This window comes from Brachyistius frenatus, unplaced genomic scaffold (genome assembly GCF_029030835.1).
Source record: "Brachyistius frenatus isolate BFR_SWC_R1_liver_20210118 unplaced genomic scaffold, ASM2903083v1 Contig_104, whole genome shotgun sequence".
In the NCBI taxonomy this organism is placed as follows: Eukaryota; Metazoa; Chordata; class Actinopteri; family Embiotocidae; genus Brachyistius; species Brachyistius frenatus.
In genome coordinates, this window is record NW_027210703.1 from 200,001 (window position 1) to 218,863 (window position 18,863).

Genomic DNA, 18,863 nt, shown 5'->3' on the forward strand with positions numbered 1-18,863 from the left:
CGACCGCATATCGTTCCGCCGTATTGCCGCTCGACAAGACTGCCAACGCGTTCCCGTCCGTGCGCGCGGCTTCCGTACACCGCGGGGCCACATGACGTGCTCCGTACGCCGGCGTTATTCACGGCTAATTAAATAACCGAAAGACGCGCCCGCGCGCGCACACACACACACACACACACGCGCACGCGCACACACACACAAAGGACCACTGTTGCGACGGCGTTCCCTTAACGAACGGGAATTCGCTCGTCCAAAAATCAGACGCGATGCGGCAAATTTCCCCCGTCATGTGGGCCGAGCGTGGACGTCGGAGCAGCGTGTAATCTCATTATGCGAGCGCTGCTTTCTCTACGTGGCCCGCGGACGGAGGTTTTGCCGATTTTGCAGGCCTGGAATCGGAAATTGAAACACAACACGATCTGTCCGAGAAGGTTAACGCGATGTGTTTTGGCTTCAGTGGGTTTTAAACGCGGCTGAGTAACCGACTCTGTTTTGATCCACTTGCATGTCCTGCCCTCACCTTTACATCTCCTGCATGTTGGAGCTTCTGTGGCCACTTTAGCAGAGCTTCGTTTGACCTTTATCACGATGTTTACTCCAAACTTTACACCAGTTTTTTTTTTATTTTTCTTCATTTCCGTATCACTTTGATTTAACTTTGACTTGAATACCGACTTCACCTTTTATTGGTTTTAAAAATTTGAAATTCTATTTATATATTATTCTTGCATCTTCCCGTATTTAAATGAACCCTTTCTTGAACTGATCCTCTTCGCTTCGTCTCTTGGTTCTCTTGCCAGTTTCCAGGCTTTTCCTTCTACGTTCTACCTTCAATGAACATTTGACATCGTGTTTATTTTACATTACTTTACATGCTCACTTTTTTTTTTTCTTTTCCGGCAGCGGGGACATGACAGGATATTAAAGAGCAAGATGGACGCAACGAAGTAACCCATAACTTTACTTTTCTTCATTCTTCTATGTTCTTACCTTATAATATTGTAACTTTTTTTTTGTTGATGATCTCAAATTCTTTACACTGTAAACGCCTCATTTAACGAATTACCTCCCCTTATTTAAGCACAATAATCACTGCCGCCGCTGCGGAGCGCAGAACACAAATGGACGTTTTCAATCACCACTTCGCCGCGGTGGCTTTGACTCGCGACGTCACCGGAAGCGTACGCGTTTACAGCTTGCGGTCGACTGCATGAAACTCCACATATTGTCCTGCGAGCTGCAAAGTTGATTTCATTTACTATACGGCCAAACAAAAGCTTCCCACGACCAAAGCAGAATGTAAACAGCACAACTGCTGCGGTTTTGTACGCTACAGTCAAAACATCCGTGCCCAAAAAAAAAAAAAAAAACGCGGTGGGGAGTTTTGAAACCGCGGCAGGGAGTTTTGAAACCGCGACACAGGGTTGGAGTTGACCTTTGACACCAGGCGGCGGGCGGTCTTTACCAGCATGGTTAACGGTGATGGTCGGGACCGTTGGGTTTCCCGGGTCAGTGTCCACTAAACAACAGAGTGTGAAATCAGAGCGGAGCAGTTGGCACTGAACTATCAAGACTGTTTAATTAAAGCCTCCAGTCTATAATCTCTGCTTCTCTAATCTCCTCCCAGCGTGACAGTTTTCCAACATGGATGACTTATTAAATCTCTGCTTGGTGCTCAGCAGCGGGACACAATGAGAAATGATGTGGTAAGCATGGTGGGAAATCTTTTCTTTACTGGTCGAAACGTCGGTTTGAATATTTTAGAAGGAAAACTAATAATAGGAGGACAGGAGGATCAGACCCGATTAATATCTGCACAGAATATTTAAATTTGATGTTCTTTAAATTAACTTTGCTGACACGGGGTCACTGTTTTGAATCATCCCCGTGTATTTGGTTTTTGTAAAAACTTTTTTCTTACTCTTGAGCATTTTCTGCTTTTCTAGAGTTTATTAACATTTATTTCATTCACACTCTGTGCTGTGTTTTTCATGAGTTATTCGTCCTCACAATGCGGCTTTTAATTGTTTTCTTCCTACGTTTCCAGCTTTGGCAAATTTCGAATAATTCTCTTTCTTGCTTTGTCTTAAAATGTCAATCTTGCATTTCCTCTCTTCTTTAACAATTTTGGTCACAAGGCTTTGATCTTCATAATTAATTCATATTTCCTTTGTTCTTTCTCATTTAAACTCTGACGTTCCTCTTTCTTCAGACTCCGTCGACTTCCTCTGTGGCGTGATGGAAAGATCGGATCACTCGTGTCATTTGCAGGACAGACAGCAGACAGATGAAAGCAGATGGATGGTAGAACCACCAGACAATAAAAGTGAGATTTGTTCTTTGACTCTTTCAACTGCTGGATCAGAGGACGGAGACCGAAGGGAAGGAGGGAGGAGGACATCGTTTACGACTCTCTCTTCCTCCATCTGCCTCATTTTATTTTTTTTATGTGACTTCTATCTCTGTTGCTTTATGTACATTTCATGACTCGTTCTGTCTGGATCATTTATATTTCCTGTTTCATTTCCATCTTTGAATAGTGTACGAGTGAATTGCTTTGCATCACCATCAGCACTGCATTCAAAACAAACTTAAAATAGAGATGCATTGTGTATTAATCCCTCTCCTATCTTTGCATATCATTTTTTCCCTTTTCTGTTTTCGTACTAAACTTTATTTCCATCTCTATATGTCTTTATATTTCATTCAGTGCTGTCTCTTTCAACATCCTCCTTCCACCTCTTTCTGCTTTTCCATGTCTTCACATTTGGTATATGCACCATTCTTTTTTTTTTTTCTTCTTTTTTTTTTTTGCAATTCTGTCTTTCTTGTCTTTTTCTTTTCATCTCTATCTTTTCTATCTTTCTCTGAATTTCCCCCTCTGATCCTTCTCCCTGACAGCCTCTCACCCTTCCCAACCCCAACCACATCCATATGTTAATAATAAAGTCTCCTCCCGCTCCACCACATCTATGAGGAAATCCTCTGGCAGGTCATCTATGCCTGTCTGATAAAGAACAGCACAGATGCTTCATCCTCTTCCTTCCCGCCATGTCCCCCCACCCCCCCCCCCCAATACTTATGGCATAAGTTGGGTCCAAAAAATGTGGCCTGACGGAACCGAAATGGATTGTGTGTTATCCCTCTCGCAGCCCGCTGCAGCACTTAATGAGCCTGAACCTGATTAAAATCTGGGGAAGATAAATAAAATGAAACTCGAGCTGATCAAGCCTGAGGGAATTAAGAGAAATTAGAGCCAGACTTGGACCAAACCCGATCCCAGTGTTGGTTTGGGCTGGGAAGCGAAGCGACATCACAAACATTTATCTGATCCTGCTGATATTACAACGCTTTACAAAATCAAAATCTGAAGCATACCAATTTAAAAAAACAACTTCTTTTTTTTTTTTCATGACCTAATGCTACTTGGAGCAGAAGATGTATCTAAAACTAAGTTTGTCTCTCCATGTGATGCCTTTAAGATTACACATTTAAATCATTGTTCAACGGTGGAAAGTAAAATAATCTTAATGCAGTGTGTGTGTGTGTGTGTGTGTGTGTGTGGGGGGGGGGTAAGTATAGTTTGCTCCTCATTCGGAGGTAAAACGGCAAAATCGAGCACCCAGGAGACAGCTGACCCCCATCACACACACACACACACACACACACACACACACACACACACACACACACACACACACACACACACACACACACACACACACACACACACACGGTGGCGTACACAGAACATCGAGTGTCAGTCAGCTGAATGAAAGACAGCCATTCATTGATAAGACAGACAGTCACATAAACAGAGCCTCCGAAGTAAAACAAACCAGACCACCAGCGCTCCTCTGAGCTTCATTCAGCCTCGAGAAGGGTCTCAGTGTGTGTGATTGAGAGAGAGAGAGAGAGAGAGAGAGAGAGAGAGAGAGAGAGAGAGAGAGAGAGAGAGAAAGCACTGATGGGTGTAAATGTGTGTTCTTGGGGTGAAACGTCTCCTGGGGGAAGTCATAAAATGATTGAGAGGGGAGAGACACACCGAGCGAGAGGGAGAGAGAGAGAGGAAGTTTCTCGGCTCCCATCGGTCCTTTAATCTGATTTTCAAACACACAAGGCACCTAAGAGGCTGCCATTCATGCCGGATAAACACACACACACACACACACACACACACACACACACACACACACACACACACACACACACACACACACACACACACACACACACACTCTAACCCCTCTTCTTGAACACACACTCGTTAATGTGTTAACGCACCGACAGTCAGCTGAGACGAGAGTACTTGCTGTTACAAACACACAGATCAAGTGCGCACTAAACCATCGGAGCACCGTGTCTGTTAGAGCTGCGTATGTTTAGGACACCAGCGCCAAAAAAATATGACTCCCATTTCACTTGAAGGTATTTAAATGCTAATTTACAAAATTGTTCCATGAAATAAAACATGAACGTATTTTTCTATTTACACAAAGCAGTCTTAAATTTGAGCAAAATTATAAACAGAAACGTGAGATCCGAGAACAAATAAAACGAGACCCATTTGCTTGACACAGGAAGACACGGCTCCTCTTGGTTCCCGTGGCAACCGAGAACCACCGAGAATAGGTCCAAATTATATTACACATACACACACATATATATATATACATATATATATATATATATATGAATATATATATGTATATATATATCTGTTGGAGCTCATAGAGAATAGGGGGCTCATAGGAGGCAACCTGACTGCACGTATGGATGTTTTTTGTTGTTATTGTTGTTGTTTGTTTTACTTTGGCTGCTTGAGTCTCTATTTGGGCCTCTTTGCTTCTCTTACCGCGTTCTGAATCGGGTCTGAACCTTTGGATCCGTTTGCACCGTCCTCGAAACAGGTGTCCTCGCACCCATTGTTCATTTAGACGTTTTTGTCTTGCATCCATTTGGATTCCTTCCAATACTCGGAGGACCCGTCAATACATCGCCAGCGCACGTTCGAATACGAGGACGGGAAACGCGTTGACATCATCCGCCGAATGCTAAATGCTCAAATGCGATTACGCGCACGAACACACACGACTCCTGAATAGGGAAACACAAAAATGCACATCACAGTATACCCTTGCTTCCAAATGCACACTTCCCTCATGTACTCCTGGATGCACACACACAGGGGCGTGAGAGGCCCGGCCGTTAATGGCGGTGGTCCTGCTCTCCACAGTGGGATCTGTGTTTAGCCATGTTTAGAGCTCCATTTGGGGCCAGATAAATCAAGCCGCTGTCTACCAGAAGCCTTCATTAGGGGCCCCGCGAGGCCCCTGGACGGCCTGTCAGTCACCTCCCGTCAGTCAGCGGGCCGCCCTCTTCCAGCGTTTGAACTCGTAATTACAGGGAGACTCAGCCTGGCTCCCGAAACCCCCCCCCACCCCTCACCCCCCGCCACCACCTCCCAGACGGCAGCGCTTGCTAGCCCGGCGCTAATGCTAATACTAACAAACGACGGACGTTTCACCTCCAGAGGAAACGGCGCCGAGGAAAATATTTATGGAGACTGAAACCTTTTTTTTTTTTTTTTTGTGGCCCCCTTTTGGCCTTTTTTCTTCATTCATTTCCACAAACTCTTTGAAGGACTTTTCTGGGGGTTTTTTGTGTCTTTGAGTGACAATCCCGTGTTCGCCGTCCAACATTTTCAGAGGTTAGCGTTTTAGTTAGAGCGAGAAGCGCAAATGCCACGCTCAACCTCTGGCAAGACAGAGATGAATCAAACACCAGTTAGAGGGGAGAGAGTAAAATATAGGGGCCGTGATGACTGACGACTTTTTAAGGAGTGACGGGTGGGGGGAGGGGGTGGAGGAGAAAAACACACATCCAACCGGGACAGAAGACAGACGCACTCACGGAGCTGCAAATGACCTCCGAGCCCACCGAACCGGTGAATTCTGTCCATGGCCGGTTTGTCTTCTCCACCGGCCGCTCTGACACACACACGGACAATCATTCACGGGTCTCACTCTATTCTGAAACTCATCAATCATCTTCGGCTGCTTCGAGCTCCGGGGGTGTATTTTGGATTCCGGCCACCGTAGTCGTGCAGATGAAAAAGTTTCTTTGCATATAAAGTCGGACGTGGCCCGCCAGCTCTCAGGCATTCATGAATAAAGCATAGGGCCCGTAACGGCAGCGCGAAACAATGGAAATGTTATCCCGCGCCGCATAAATGCAAAGCCGACCGCGAGAGCGTTCTCGCATGGGAGCCCGCGCCTCTTATCTCCGACGGCTCGCCGCCGATGGCCGGCCCGGGCCGCCGCATGTGGAGACACACAACACCGCTAACGAGGGGGGAAATCCCCCGCCATCACCCGAGATTGATGCAGGAAATGTACCCGGCAGACATTCCTCCGAGCCGAAATGAAAGGAGGTTGCCCGGCCCGCCAGCATTCCCGATTGGCCACACATTCCTTTATCGTTCTAACAACAGTGGAGCTGCAGGAACGGAGCCGCGGAGCCTCGTGGTGGTAAACCTACACAAAATGTTCTGCTCCCTAAAGTAAAAGTCCAACAAGGTTTCAGCCGGTGGCAGATTTTGATTGATCGAGTGACGTGCCCGGTGCCGACGCTCCTACCTCTAGACCCACCGAAGTGCCCCGGAGCAAGGTGTCGACGTACAACTAGTAGAACGGGAAGCTAAAAAGGGGGACTTCAATTTTTTTTTTTTAAAAAGGGATGGCGATGGGACATGATTTCCAAATATTCTAATAGTCGTTATTATATATAAATAATAATTTTAAAAACAAATCTATGAGTGTATGCGACAATTGTTCTCCCGTTTTTCCCCTGTTTTTTTTTTACCGGCGCCGGGTTGTAATGCGTGACTCCCGCCAGAAGGAGGCGGTAACGCGCCTAAAAGCTGTCCGCCAGCCGCCGTCTAACGACGTGAGGAGAAGTAGAACACGTCGCCGCCGGTCTCCGGAGCTTTGCGGGTTAAAAACTGATTCGACGTCACGGTGCGAAAAACAGCAGAAACAGTCGTCCAAAAAGTTCGGAGCGGAGCGCCTTCGGAACATAAGTGAAGATGAATCTGCTTGCGGATCAGCACGAACTAACAGAAGATTAGAAAGAGCTATTTGAAGGAAACCCGAAAACTAAAAATAGAAATCGAAACCAAATGAATAGCAGAGTTGATTTTAGGTTGTCCCACTTCCCCGTCCACATCTTCTAATAAAAATGATGACGGGATGCATCCACACAAAAAAACAAAACAAATGCGTGATGTTACAGAAGCCAAACTGCTGAGCTGGCCCCCCCACTCCCTCCCCCCTCCCCAGCATGACTCTTAATACTGACATGAATTATTAATTTGACGCATTCATCACTCTTCCGACCGGCCGTCGATAGCCTCCATTATGGCGGGTGTGTATACATTACAGAGTGTATAGTGTGTCGGAAACTTCCCGCATGCGAGCCGCTGGATGGCGGGAAGCCGAGGGAGATGAGGGAGGGAGAGAGAGAGAGAGAGAGAGAGAGAGAGAGAGAGAGTAAAGAAAGGGTGATGGACAGAAGTGACAGCAGAAAGCATTAGCCGGAGGAGGAAGATCTTCAAACGGGAGACGATGGCGGGTTTGACGGGCGGTTCAAACTGCCGACTGGACGTCAGCGGCGTGAGTTATAAGGTCACGTCAAGTTTTATAGTTATATATATATATATATACAAATATATATACACACAAATGATTGTACATGGACTTGTGGTAAACCTTTGAATACACGTGATATGATCACATCATAGTGAGACACTCAAACCAATATTAATGGTAAAGCTGAGCAGTTTATGAATATGAGACGAGGTATCGTCTTTGATTTTGGATGTTGTATTATCGTGATATGGTAAAGCGTATGACAGGAAAGCGGGCGTCTTCATTGTCTTTTTTTTTTTTTTTTTTTATCCTCTTGGAGCTACTTTGATCAAATGAAAGTGTCCGAGAGCTACTCGTGTTTAGTGAACATTTATTCTACATAGCTGAGCTCCGACCCAAAGCAGCTGAAGACTTCTTCACGCACATTTTTGTATCACAGCAGTTTATATTCAACGGCGTGGGCATTGCTGAAAAATGCTGAAATGGCGGTTGCCGATACACCTGAACGACCCGGCCCGACTGAGTCAGTGTGTTGGGAAACACTTGCATATCGTTTAAACCCACCGCAATTTGCTGCTACTGTTAGTTGGCGAGCTACAGGTTGGAGACCGCTGCAGTAAAGTGGTGTCATTTACGTATTGAACTCAGCAGACTTTTCCATCAATTCTATTATTTCCTTCAACCACTTAAGTCATTACATCCAGAATTACCGATTTAAATGTTGTCCGCACCTCCCGGCCCCGAGTATACGACGAGATGTCGTTTTTTAAATCAGCACTCCTGGATTAAACTCTCTGTAAAAATAACGACGGTAAAGTCTAAGAGTGTATACTCTTGTGTAAAACCTACAGGTACAGCGACAAACAAAGGGCTGACCGAAACTGCGAGAAGCAAACATCAACAGGCGGACGTGATTTGAAATCGACTTCTGGTCGACGTCACAACTTTTTAAAACCACCGAACTACCGACCAGAAATTAAGGTCTTCTCTGTCCTGCCAGCACGACACTAATTGCTGAGTCGTCGATTTTCCGGCGAGAAACAAACTGCAACCTCGACGGCAACTAGCGCAACCGAATCAACACGCTGCTCTTTGAAATCTATCGAAACTCCTGCTTGATTGGTCGTTTTTTAAAAAAAAAAAAAAAAATTTATGATCTCCTTTCATCATGTCTAAAAAACAAAACAAAACATTGCTGGTATGTGTTGCTGACGGAACCGTGGAAGGCGGGAGACGTTAAACAGTGCGAGCGTATCAACATTAAGGGCAGACGTGTTTAGATCGGGCTCCTCGACTGCTTATCCTGGCGAGAACCGAGCCAACCCCGAGGTGAGCTCTGTTTATTTGGGTTAGAGCGGCATTAAGAACTACAGCGAGCTCATTAATTCCCATCTCGTCGGGCTCCAACAAAAGTCTCCGAGCCCGCGCACGTTGAATTTGCATCGAACGGTTGTATTGTCGGCCCGCGGCCGCCGGACGGGGGAGAGCGTCTCCGATCCAAAACGGTGACGCACTGACAGCTAACGAAGCGATGATGTCAGCCGGGGCCTTCGCGACGCTAACGAGAAGCTAATGGGACGGTGGAAGCGATGGCCGCCAAGTCGGCCTCTTGAGTAAACAGCGGGGGCAAGCAACCATCACTTTTCACACACACAATATCCCAGTGACACTAATACAGTTCCACCCTCCCATACGTCAAAGTTAAACAAAGAGCAGGACAAGAGCTTAACGGCTGCTTTGTATTAAAATCAGCTGTCGGGCGGACCCGAGCTACGCCGCGTGTTTTTCTATCATTTTGAGGACAACTCATAGAGCCCCCCCCCCACCACCACCACCACCACTGACCTTAACAATCACGAGCATACGCCTAACCCCCTGACCCAACCTCCCCTCTCCCCCCCACCCCCCAAACTCCAAGCCTGAACCTTCGAACAGCCCTTTCAAGGTGTCACAACGTGAGGACTCGCCAAAATGTCCACACCTTCCGCAAATGTTTCCCACTCGCAGAATCTGAAGCTCTAATTGGTCCTCGCAAATATAGACGTACGAGCGCACACACGGACACGCAGTGATGACGTGTTAGCGCAGATTTACAGCGTGAGGGTTGTATTCTGATGATTTATGGACTTCCTGTGTTTAGGTGATTAGCTGTGAGATCACACCCTGTTGGACACGCGCACGCACGCACACGCACAAAAAGTCACATAACTTTCAACAGACATGAGAGCACATGAGTGTTTCTTTTCCCTCCATCTCCTGGGAGTTTTTAAAGCGTTATCAGGCCCGATGGAACATCTGCCGTCCCGCATCTTTCTCATCTGGCTCGAGGCCTGACCTGAACTGGCTCCTGTCGATGATGCCTTTCTACTTCCTGAGTCCACGCGGAGGTTGCGTCTGAGAGCTCGCGGGCTTCAACCCGAGTTGCGCGCGCGTCTCACCTGGCTGTAAGTGGCGTCCAGCAGCGTGTCCAGGTTCTGCAGGGGTGCCGGGGTTTTGTCTTTGAACCGAGTCAGCAGACGGCGCTGGATGGCTCTGAACTGGACCGCTCGCTCCGACAGAAGGTCCTGATATTGCTGCGCACCGACACGCAGCTAACACGCACACGCGCACACACAGAGAGAGAGAGAGAGAGAGAGAGAGAGAGAGAGAAATGTTACTACTGTTAATGCCAGTTTCACTTTTTAACGGTCAAAAAAGACGTAAAAGAGCAGATATTTCAGACGTGTTTCATGTGACACCGGTGGATTGACAGACATGTCTGCCATCTGGACAGACCACACAATTTGTGCAATTTGTAACATCGAAGGTGTTGTGCGTTTGTACCTGGAAGTGGTGGTCTACGGACAGGAAGTACTCCTGCAGCGGGAGCGGTCCGCTAAAGGTTTTCTTGAAGTCCTTGACTCCCAGTTTGGAGAAATGCTGGTCGAACCTCTTGACCAGCTCCTTCACCACCAACCACATGTCCTCGAAACTGTCGCTCTGAATACGGTAACGCTCTGGGAAACAAAGAACGAGGCAGCCACGTTTAACGGAGGCTGGTGATGCTACGTTGGCAATTAGGACTATTGATAAATGCTGAAAAGGATGAGTTGGGTTCAAAAAAATTGTTTTAGAATAATAATGACCGCATTGTATGAATGTAAGGAAATAGAACAGAGAAACAGACAAATTGGCGCAACTTTCAGTGGCAGAAAAATGCACGAGCGACTCTCAGCTAAAAAATGAAACGGGTGCAAAGTAACCGAGTGAAAATAAATAGTAGTTACTGGACGTAACTGCTGTTCTATGAGTACGTTCGTATTTTGTTTCTTTCAGATAATAGGAGGGGAAACACTGGAAGTGGTGAGAGAAATAAAAAGTTATCAAAAAGAGTATAGAAAAGTCTTCAGTCAAGCTTTTAACGGCGATATCAAGAGGCCACATTATAAGATGTTAAAAGGTGTCGGTGCTGCATATTTTTACACCGTCGAGGAAATGATTAATGATGATCACAACGAGAAGATGTTTCTTTACTGGTTAGAGGTTGCTTATTGTTAAGACATTACAAAGGGCTCAAGAAAAGTTATCCAAAGATAATTAAAAGAGTTCAGGCAATTACAGAAAGGAATCAAAGCGATCCAAAAACACTGACGGGCGTCGACAAAGCATCAGCACTTATTAAAAGTCATTAAGAGGAATCTCAAGATATCAGCAGGTGTAGATATGGCTTGGAAATGATAATCCCTTGAAACAGGATTGTATCACAGACCCGAGGCTGATTTTAATATTTAAACCAGCCTTGATGGAGGCAAACCAGTGTCTTATGGAAATCCTGTTTATTATGTAGTGCTGTTGTCAGACTCACGGGAGGTCTTTGAGGTCAGCACGGTAACCTTGGCTCCTGACAGAAACTGGAAAGCCAAAGTACTCCCATCCTTATCTTCTGATTTCGCTGAAAACTCTGCAGAGAAGAGGCCGACAGACACACAGCAGCGCGATGAGACAGATAGGACGGCCTATCACGATGCAGGACGCCAGCAAAGGTGAACGAGCTCCAGTCGCACCCCGCTCACAAAGACACACAATATAAATCCCTCATCACACGCAAAAAAACCAACAAAAAAAAGGACACAATCAGTACGAACGCCGTGTGTTTAGACGTCAGAGTTGCTGACTGTGGCTGATCGTCAGATAACTGGGAAAACCGAGGAGAAGTTCCCAGAGCTCAAACACGCAGCCACACACACAAAATCATAAATAAATAAACACGCATAAACAGACTGGTATGAATATTAAAAAAAAACACGCGGAGATATATCACTGTTGATTATTCATAGAAATGTACACACAATGACACAGTTACAAATGCCTCTTGTTTCATTGGCTAGCTTTCCACCAACTCTCACGTCACCGGTGCTCAGCCAATAGGAATCCTCGGCTGGGTGAGGTTGTCCTTTTCAGAAGAACAGAACAGACGTGTGCAATTAGGCCTGCGCAATTTTTTTTAATTTGTTTTATCACTAATATTGGGAATTTTTTTTTGTTTTTTTTTTGCTTTAAATCTCATTCTTCCCTTGTTCACACACACACACCAGAAAAAAAAAACATCGTAAACAAATAAAGCAATGTCGTTTATAGGATCGGTGATTGAAATGAAGAGCCTCGATTGCTCGGAGAACTGAGAAACGGCGTCCGCACGTGTCTCTGGATGCGAGTGAGCCGCGTGTTACCTCGGAAGACGGAGCCGAGGTTAACGGGCGGCTGGTTGGTGTCCACGGTGATTTTGAACTTGGTGGTTTTGGCCGGAGAGGAAGGTACACACACCAACGCCAGAGGAAGACTGAACCTGGACTGGAGAACCTTGGGAACTCCTAGGAAAAAGTAAATACATCAAAATAAAAACAAAATTTGTTTCCATTTTATTTAATCACCGTGTAGGCGCTAGCACCTGTGGTGGTTCTCGAGTTATTATTATAATCACTGGAATAGCTTCTACTTGTGCCATAACGGCGACGATCGCTACTACAAAGCAAATATTTAATAATAATAATTGATTCGTTCTGTAATGTTTTATGCCACACGCCGATCTCCTTTTTCCTTTTGCTCTTTTCCTGAAGAACGACCGGAGTCGGAGCCACTTCCCCTTTAAGTGGCGCCCATCGCCGGCAAAATCCCCCCCCCAACGATGAATCGAATGAGGTCGACACGTCGCCTCTAAGGCTTTTTTTCCTCTCCAAACAGCGGTCGAGTCGACACTGCAGATATTCAGATTACACGACTATCTGAGAGCTACGAGACCGAGAGACTCAACATCAACACCACAGTGTGGAGGCGTGTCGGTCGGAGATCCGAAAGGGAAGTTTTGTGAGAAGTGAAGGGGGGGAAATTTTGAGAAGGAAGAGGAGAAGAAAAAAAAAAAAAAAAGAGAGAGAGGAGGCGAGTTAAGGCCAACTACGACGATGTTCTGAGCCTAAGCAGTGCTGAGCTTGGCAGAAATCTACACTTAGCTAGAATAACAGAGCGAGGGAGGAGGAGGGATGGAGGAAAACAGTTGTTAGGAAGAGACGGCGCGAGGTAACCAGAGGAGGGGCAGGCGAGCTGACGACGGCAGAGGGAGAAAACGAGTGGAAATAAACCAGCATGGCAGACTGAAAGAGAAATTGTATGAGGATTGACAGCTTGGGGTGGGAGGGGGAGGAGGAGGAGGAGGAGGAGGGGCCGGGGGAGAGGGAAGGGGAGGAGGAGGAGGAGGGGGGCGGCTTAATTATGGAAAGTTCCAGGTTATTACAGATAGCAATAATTACCCGCAACTACCGTGCACCTTTTCATTCAGGACTGAGCAATTACTACGTGATCACGTGAATAATTTCATTCGGTTTGAACGCGTGAAGCGAGGCCCGAGGGAGAAGAAGGGGACGAGGCGGAGCCAAAGAAAACAGTAGAAAACAAGAGGAAAGGCGAGAGGAGGGGAAGAAAATGGATGGAGTTTTATAAAGAGGAAGAAGAAGGACCGGTGTCCGCTTTCTTTCTCGACTCACTCGCTTCATTTTTTTTTAAATTTTATTTGTATTTTTTTCGCTGACCCTTCGTTCTGCATGGCCGAACGGTTATACAACGAATCACATCCAACAAACACAGCACAGAGGGTTAGGTACACACGTTGTCAAAGAGAATACCCAGGGACATTGCTAAATATAAAAATAAGAAGCCCAAACGTTGTTCCAAATGCTTTTCAGGGCAGTCAAGATACTTTATTGTTGTCTGGTTTTCATCCGTTTTTCTCCTTTTTTTGGTTTACTTAGAAATTTTCGAGGTTGAATTTCCTCACAAAGCAGACGAACACAGCATGAAAGCTGAAGCTAAGAAATGATGACCATTTAACCAGTGAAAATATCAGATCCAGATCCCAAACCAAAACACACTATCAACCCTTTTTTACTTTTCCCAAATACAAGTTGTTCCTTTTTTTTTTTTCTCCCTCGTTTTATTTGAAGATTGTATTTCTACATTTTTCTGCCCATTTACTAAACATCACAAATACTCCAAAATATTTTACAGATGACCGTTTTTCAAGCCCCACACCGCCGTGTTTTAAAGCAGCTTTGACGGTAATCGGGCCAGACATGATGTACACTGTGATGGATTGCCTGACTCGAGCAGGTTTTAAGTCTGTCCAAGTTGAATTTCATAACATACTGAAATGAATGAAACCACTCGCTGCCTGAAAGGAAGGGGAACATTTAAAAAAAAAAAAAAAAATAAAAAACAGAGGTATGCTTTGGAAAATGATCATGATGATGGTAAAGTGTATATGATATGTAGTAAATGGATAAACACTGTAGACAGAAACAGGTATGGGGCCTTTAAAAGACCTCTCTGTCAAAGTGATTCCTGCACAGCACAACGGCTGTGGTGGGAAAGTGATGCTGAAACTGAACATATAAACCAAAAATGAGATATTAGTGGCACAAAAGTACTACTTAAATGTCAATAAAATGTTACGTGGCTGAAATTGCTACTTTCTACGGACAAAAAAAAAAAAAAAAAAAAGGTTTACCTGTAAATTCATTGAGGGTTAATGAGGAATATACAGATGAATAATTGCAAGGTTTATGGTTTCAGTCATGTTATTTTTATCGGTCCACTGAGAAGTAATCTTGGAGTGGGAGAGACACGTCTAGAAATGTCAAAAAAAAATAAATAAATAGGATAAAATAAAAATGCCGATGTGGATTCCTCTTCAGAAGAAATAGGTTCTTTCAGTATCTTTCAAAGCTATTTCAGGATGTGTCAAAAGTGAATGTCAGATTGTTGCCAGGGACTTGAATTATTTTATTACGTTTCCTTATGCTCCTTTTGACTTTAAACTTTGACTTAGCGAGGATGTTTTGAGGTTTCCCGTTTGTTGGGTCAGATTGCTGTGTGGACTTTAACATTGAAACAAAAACAAAAACTCGATGGTTAGGGAAAGTATAGAGGAGGAAATATAAGCACAGAGTTACAGAGATAAGGAAGTTAAAAGATGACAAAGAAAGAACAGAAGAAAAAAAAACAGATGAAAATAAAGATGACAAGATGAGAGAAAATTGGATATTAGAATAGAAAGGTAAAAGGGTAAGAGGAATGGCGCAAGGATCGGGAAGGGATTTAAAATAATAATAAAAAAAATTAAAAAAAAAGTCCAGGGGAAACACTTCTTCACCTCAAATTCAGCTTTGCCATTTGCTAGTCACCACTTTGTGTGTGTGGTTGTAAATCTGGTCTTGTTCCACCCCACCTCCGTACATTCCCCGGCTGTCGTCAGCAGGTTACACCCTCAGTACGGAGATTTACCTGCGTGGTGACTGCGTATTGTGTGTGTGTGTGTGTGTGTGTGTGTGTGTGTGTGTGTGTGTGTGTGTGTGTGTGTGTGTGTGTGTGTGTGTGTGTGTGTGTGTGTGTGTGTGTGTGTGTGTGTGTGTGTGTGAGTGGGCGTGTAAATTTAAGAATAATTCTCCAAGCATCACATCAGCGAGACTATTAAGGCGCCTCGGGAGATGTTTTATGTTCAATATATTAATTATAGTAACAAATGGGACACAAACCTCACAGGAAGACATGGAAATGTGTTAAACATCAAAATTCTACTAGTTTTTACAACTGAACTGAACCCCCATCCCTTAAACCACATCTGCCTAAAATATTTATCCCTGATTTTGTCTTTAACTTGCGTACCAAATGTCTTCGTATTACTGTGTATTACTAACTGGCTTTACAGTTGTCCCCTCAAGGATCACTGGAAATTGTCAAGGAAATGCTGAACTAAACTTAAACAACAACATTGACCGATGGCTTCAATTTGTATTAACAAGAATGAGGGAAGTGGGAAAAAAAAACAACCACTTTGTCAACATCGGGATTTTAAAATAATTTGACCAGGTTTCACAAGTTTGCAGAAACTGAAAAGACAAAAGGCAGAGGAAAATAAATCTAGAGGGAGAACTCAACTCCCACAGTCCCTAAATCTGGATTCGAGTTTGTTTGTTGATGCAAAAGTGAATCTTTACACTGTAGGAGAGAAACTTTTAATCTACAACAATGAACAATTTCCTTGTACCGCACTAAAATACATGACACTAGAAAACCCCCAAAAGTAAAAGTGAAGACTTTGAAGCAATTTAATAAAAGGTGTTAACGTGTATTTTCTGGCTAAATGTCACTGTATCGACGTGTATTTCACAGCAAAACAAATGTTGTGGTTTGTGGTTGGAGTACCAGAGGAACAGGAAACGGCACAACCTGAAAATATAACGCTTTCAGCCACCGCTGCAACGCATTCAAAACTGATCCGACAAGTATCAACGTCGGTGGTCTCATTGAAATGAATGAGGGGGCTGTGTTTTTTTCGACGCCGTTGAAGTTTTTTTTTTCCACTCATCTATGAATTCTTTTATATTTTCTGGACATTGTGAGCAGAAACAGGCCTTCATTAACGCACATCATTACTTTTTCCAAATGACTCAAATGCAGCGTGCATCTGCTGAAGTCATGTTCTGACTCACGTCACCCACACAGGACCCGAATTCAAAACGCGCCGGTTCCGAACTTCTCCGTGTTCCCGTGGCAATAGATAAATGTCACGTTGTTGACCTGCAGCAAACGGTGACGGGTTTGGCCGGGTTTTTTTTGTTTTGTTTTGTTTTTTTAAACGGCCACGATAAAGGACGACAATCGGTCCCTCTGAGGCGACACTACAATGGAGTGGGAAGAAAAGAAAAAAAAAAACAGCCGACTGCGGGTTTTTGAGATGTTTCAGTTCAGAAATTGGGGAACGGAGGCCTGCAGTGGGAGCGAAGCAAAAGACTGAGTAAGTGACTAAACACAATTTCTCAGTTACAGTAAACTGAGGTTTCCGTGTTTGTCTTGCACATTCTTCAATTCATCAACTTGCCTGGTCCTGCGAGAGTTTTAGTCTTCTGCAAAGCCGCTGTTTCAGAATGTCTTTTATTTTTATTTTTTTATTTTTGTGTTAAATCTTTAATAGTTGAACCACATGCTGTGACCTCTGACCCTTGACCTCCCTCCCGATAGCCCGCTCGCAATAAGGATGATGGAAGGAAATGAGGCTTTGTCAAGCTGATAAGCACACTTAAAGTAACAACCGACAACCACTTCTGTTGTACATCCTTTGTGCTGTCGTCTCAGAGGACTGATTCCAATTAGCTGTAATCTGTGTGTATGTGTGTGTGTTTGAGTGTGTGTGAGTGTGTGTGTATGTTAGAGACAGAGAGGAGAGGTGGAGAGAGAGAGAGAGAGAGAGAGAGAGAGAGAGAGAGAGAGAGAGAGAGAGAGAGAGAGACCACAGAGTTTATTTGAGCAGAGGACCACTGTACAGGATCAGGTTCTCACCACAGCTGCAGTGATGTCACCCATGTGTGTGTGTGTGTGTGTGTGTGTGTGTGTGTGTGTGTGTGTGTGTGTGTGTGTGTGTGTGTGTGTGTGTGTGTGTGTGTGTGTGTGTGTGTGTGTGTGTGTGTGTGTGTGTGTGACTGAATGCAATATACCGCATGTAATGTACACGCGCTCATTTCTGTATGTGGACCACAGAAGAAACCACGAAATGAAACAACCACAGCGCGCTCGGGTCTTTGATAAATCATATGCCGCAGTATTTATGGGCATTAAATGAGAAGGAGGACCAGGTGTGGAATTCTGAGTGCCGAATGACGGCCACGGTTCCCCATCCAGCGTATCAGTAATCTGATATTCCTGCTATGCAACAGCGATCAACACCTTTAACCAAGTATAATGCCTTGGTGTTGACTTAAGCGTCTCTATTTATTCTTTGAGGGTGGGTTTTTTGTGTGGTTTTTTTAGATTTTGTAAATATTTATATACATTTTCTCGTTAAGGTTAGGGAGGACAAGCGAAGTGAGAATTTCTTTATGCTGTGTTATTGACGTTGTTTTTTTTTTTTGTGCATTTGAAAATAAAACGGTCTTGATCTTAAATCTCTTAATTCTGCAATCTTGAAATCGTTAGAACATTTTCAAAAGATTTAATGAATTAAAACAAGACAAACAGATGGACCTCATTTTCAGAGCTATCGCGAATGGAGGCGACTAGATCTGTCCGGGAATTCAGCAGCTCAGACCGACGCATCGAATCCAAAGGAAGTGCCCTGATTTTATAGACCACCGTCTACAAAATGTGCTTTTGTATGCTGGTCGTTCATGCTTTTTTTTTTTTTAAAACTATAGTGTATAATTACCGATGCTCTTTCTTGTACACATTATGATTTGAATTAGCCTTTATCTACATCGTGCCAGGAAATGAGGACGTACAATAGTTAGACCTATTGCCCTTTGCTAGCATATAAGATGCTTACTCATGGCAGCGTGTGCAAGACTCTTTAAACATCGTCATGTGTTCAGTTTACGCACGCGTCTTAAAATCCGACGGTGTGTTCAGACCAAACGAAGCGAACGTTCGCCTCATGCGAGTGTATTTTTTTTTAATTTTTATTTTTTTAACCGTTCTGTCCGATATACTAAATAAAAACCTTTAATCAATGCAGTGACTCTGACTGATGCTATTCGATTGTGTGTGTGTGTGTGTGTGTGTGTGTGTGTGTGTGTGTGTGTGTGTGTGTGTGTGTGTGTGTGTGTGTGTGTGTGTGTGTGTGTGTGTGTGTGTGTGTGTGTGTGTGTGTACACTACTGCAGGGCCTCTAAACCCACTATAGATTACAGGACAT

General features: G+C 44.4%; 1 protein-coding gene and 1 long non-coding RNA gene across 3 annotated transcripts in view; one reads left to right on the forward strand and one right to left on the reverse strand.

Annotated features, from left to right (window-relative positions):
• The window catches only part of bbs9 (Bardet-Biedl syndrome 9), a 165,038-nt gene that overhangs the window by 95,474 nt on the left and 50,701 nt on the right, over positions 1-18,863 (reverse strand). For both annotated transcript variants that reach the window (XM_069711947.1, XM_069711946.1), the window contains 4 exons: positions 12,359-12,499; positions 11,494-11,589; positions 10,473-10,645; positions 10,088-10,240 (listed from right to left, as the gene is read on the reverse strand). In XM_069711947.1, coding sequence (XP_069568048.1) covers positions 10,088-10,240; positions 10,473-10,645; positions 11,494-11,589; positions 12,359-12,499 — 563 coding nt within the window. The remainder of the gene's footprint in view (positions 1-10,087; positions 10,241-10,472; positions 10,646-11,493; positions 11,590-12,358; positions 12,500-18,863) is intronic.
• LOC138628761 (uncharacterized) overlaps positions 4,057-18,863 on the forward strand; it is a 76,986-nt gene continuing 62,179 nt past the window's right edge. The window contains exon 1 of the long non-coding RNA XR_011311486.1: positions 4,057-4,072. This is a non-coding gene — a long non-coding RNA (uncharacterized lncRNA). The remainder of the gene's footprint in view (positions 4,073-18,863) is intronic.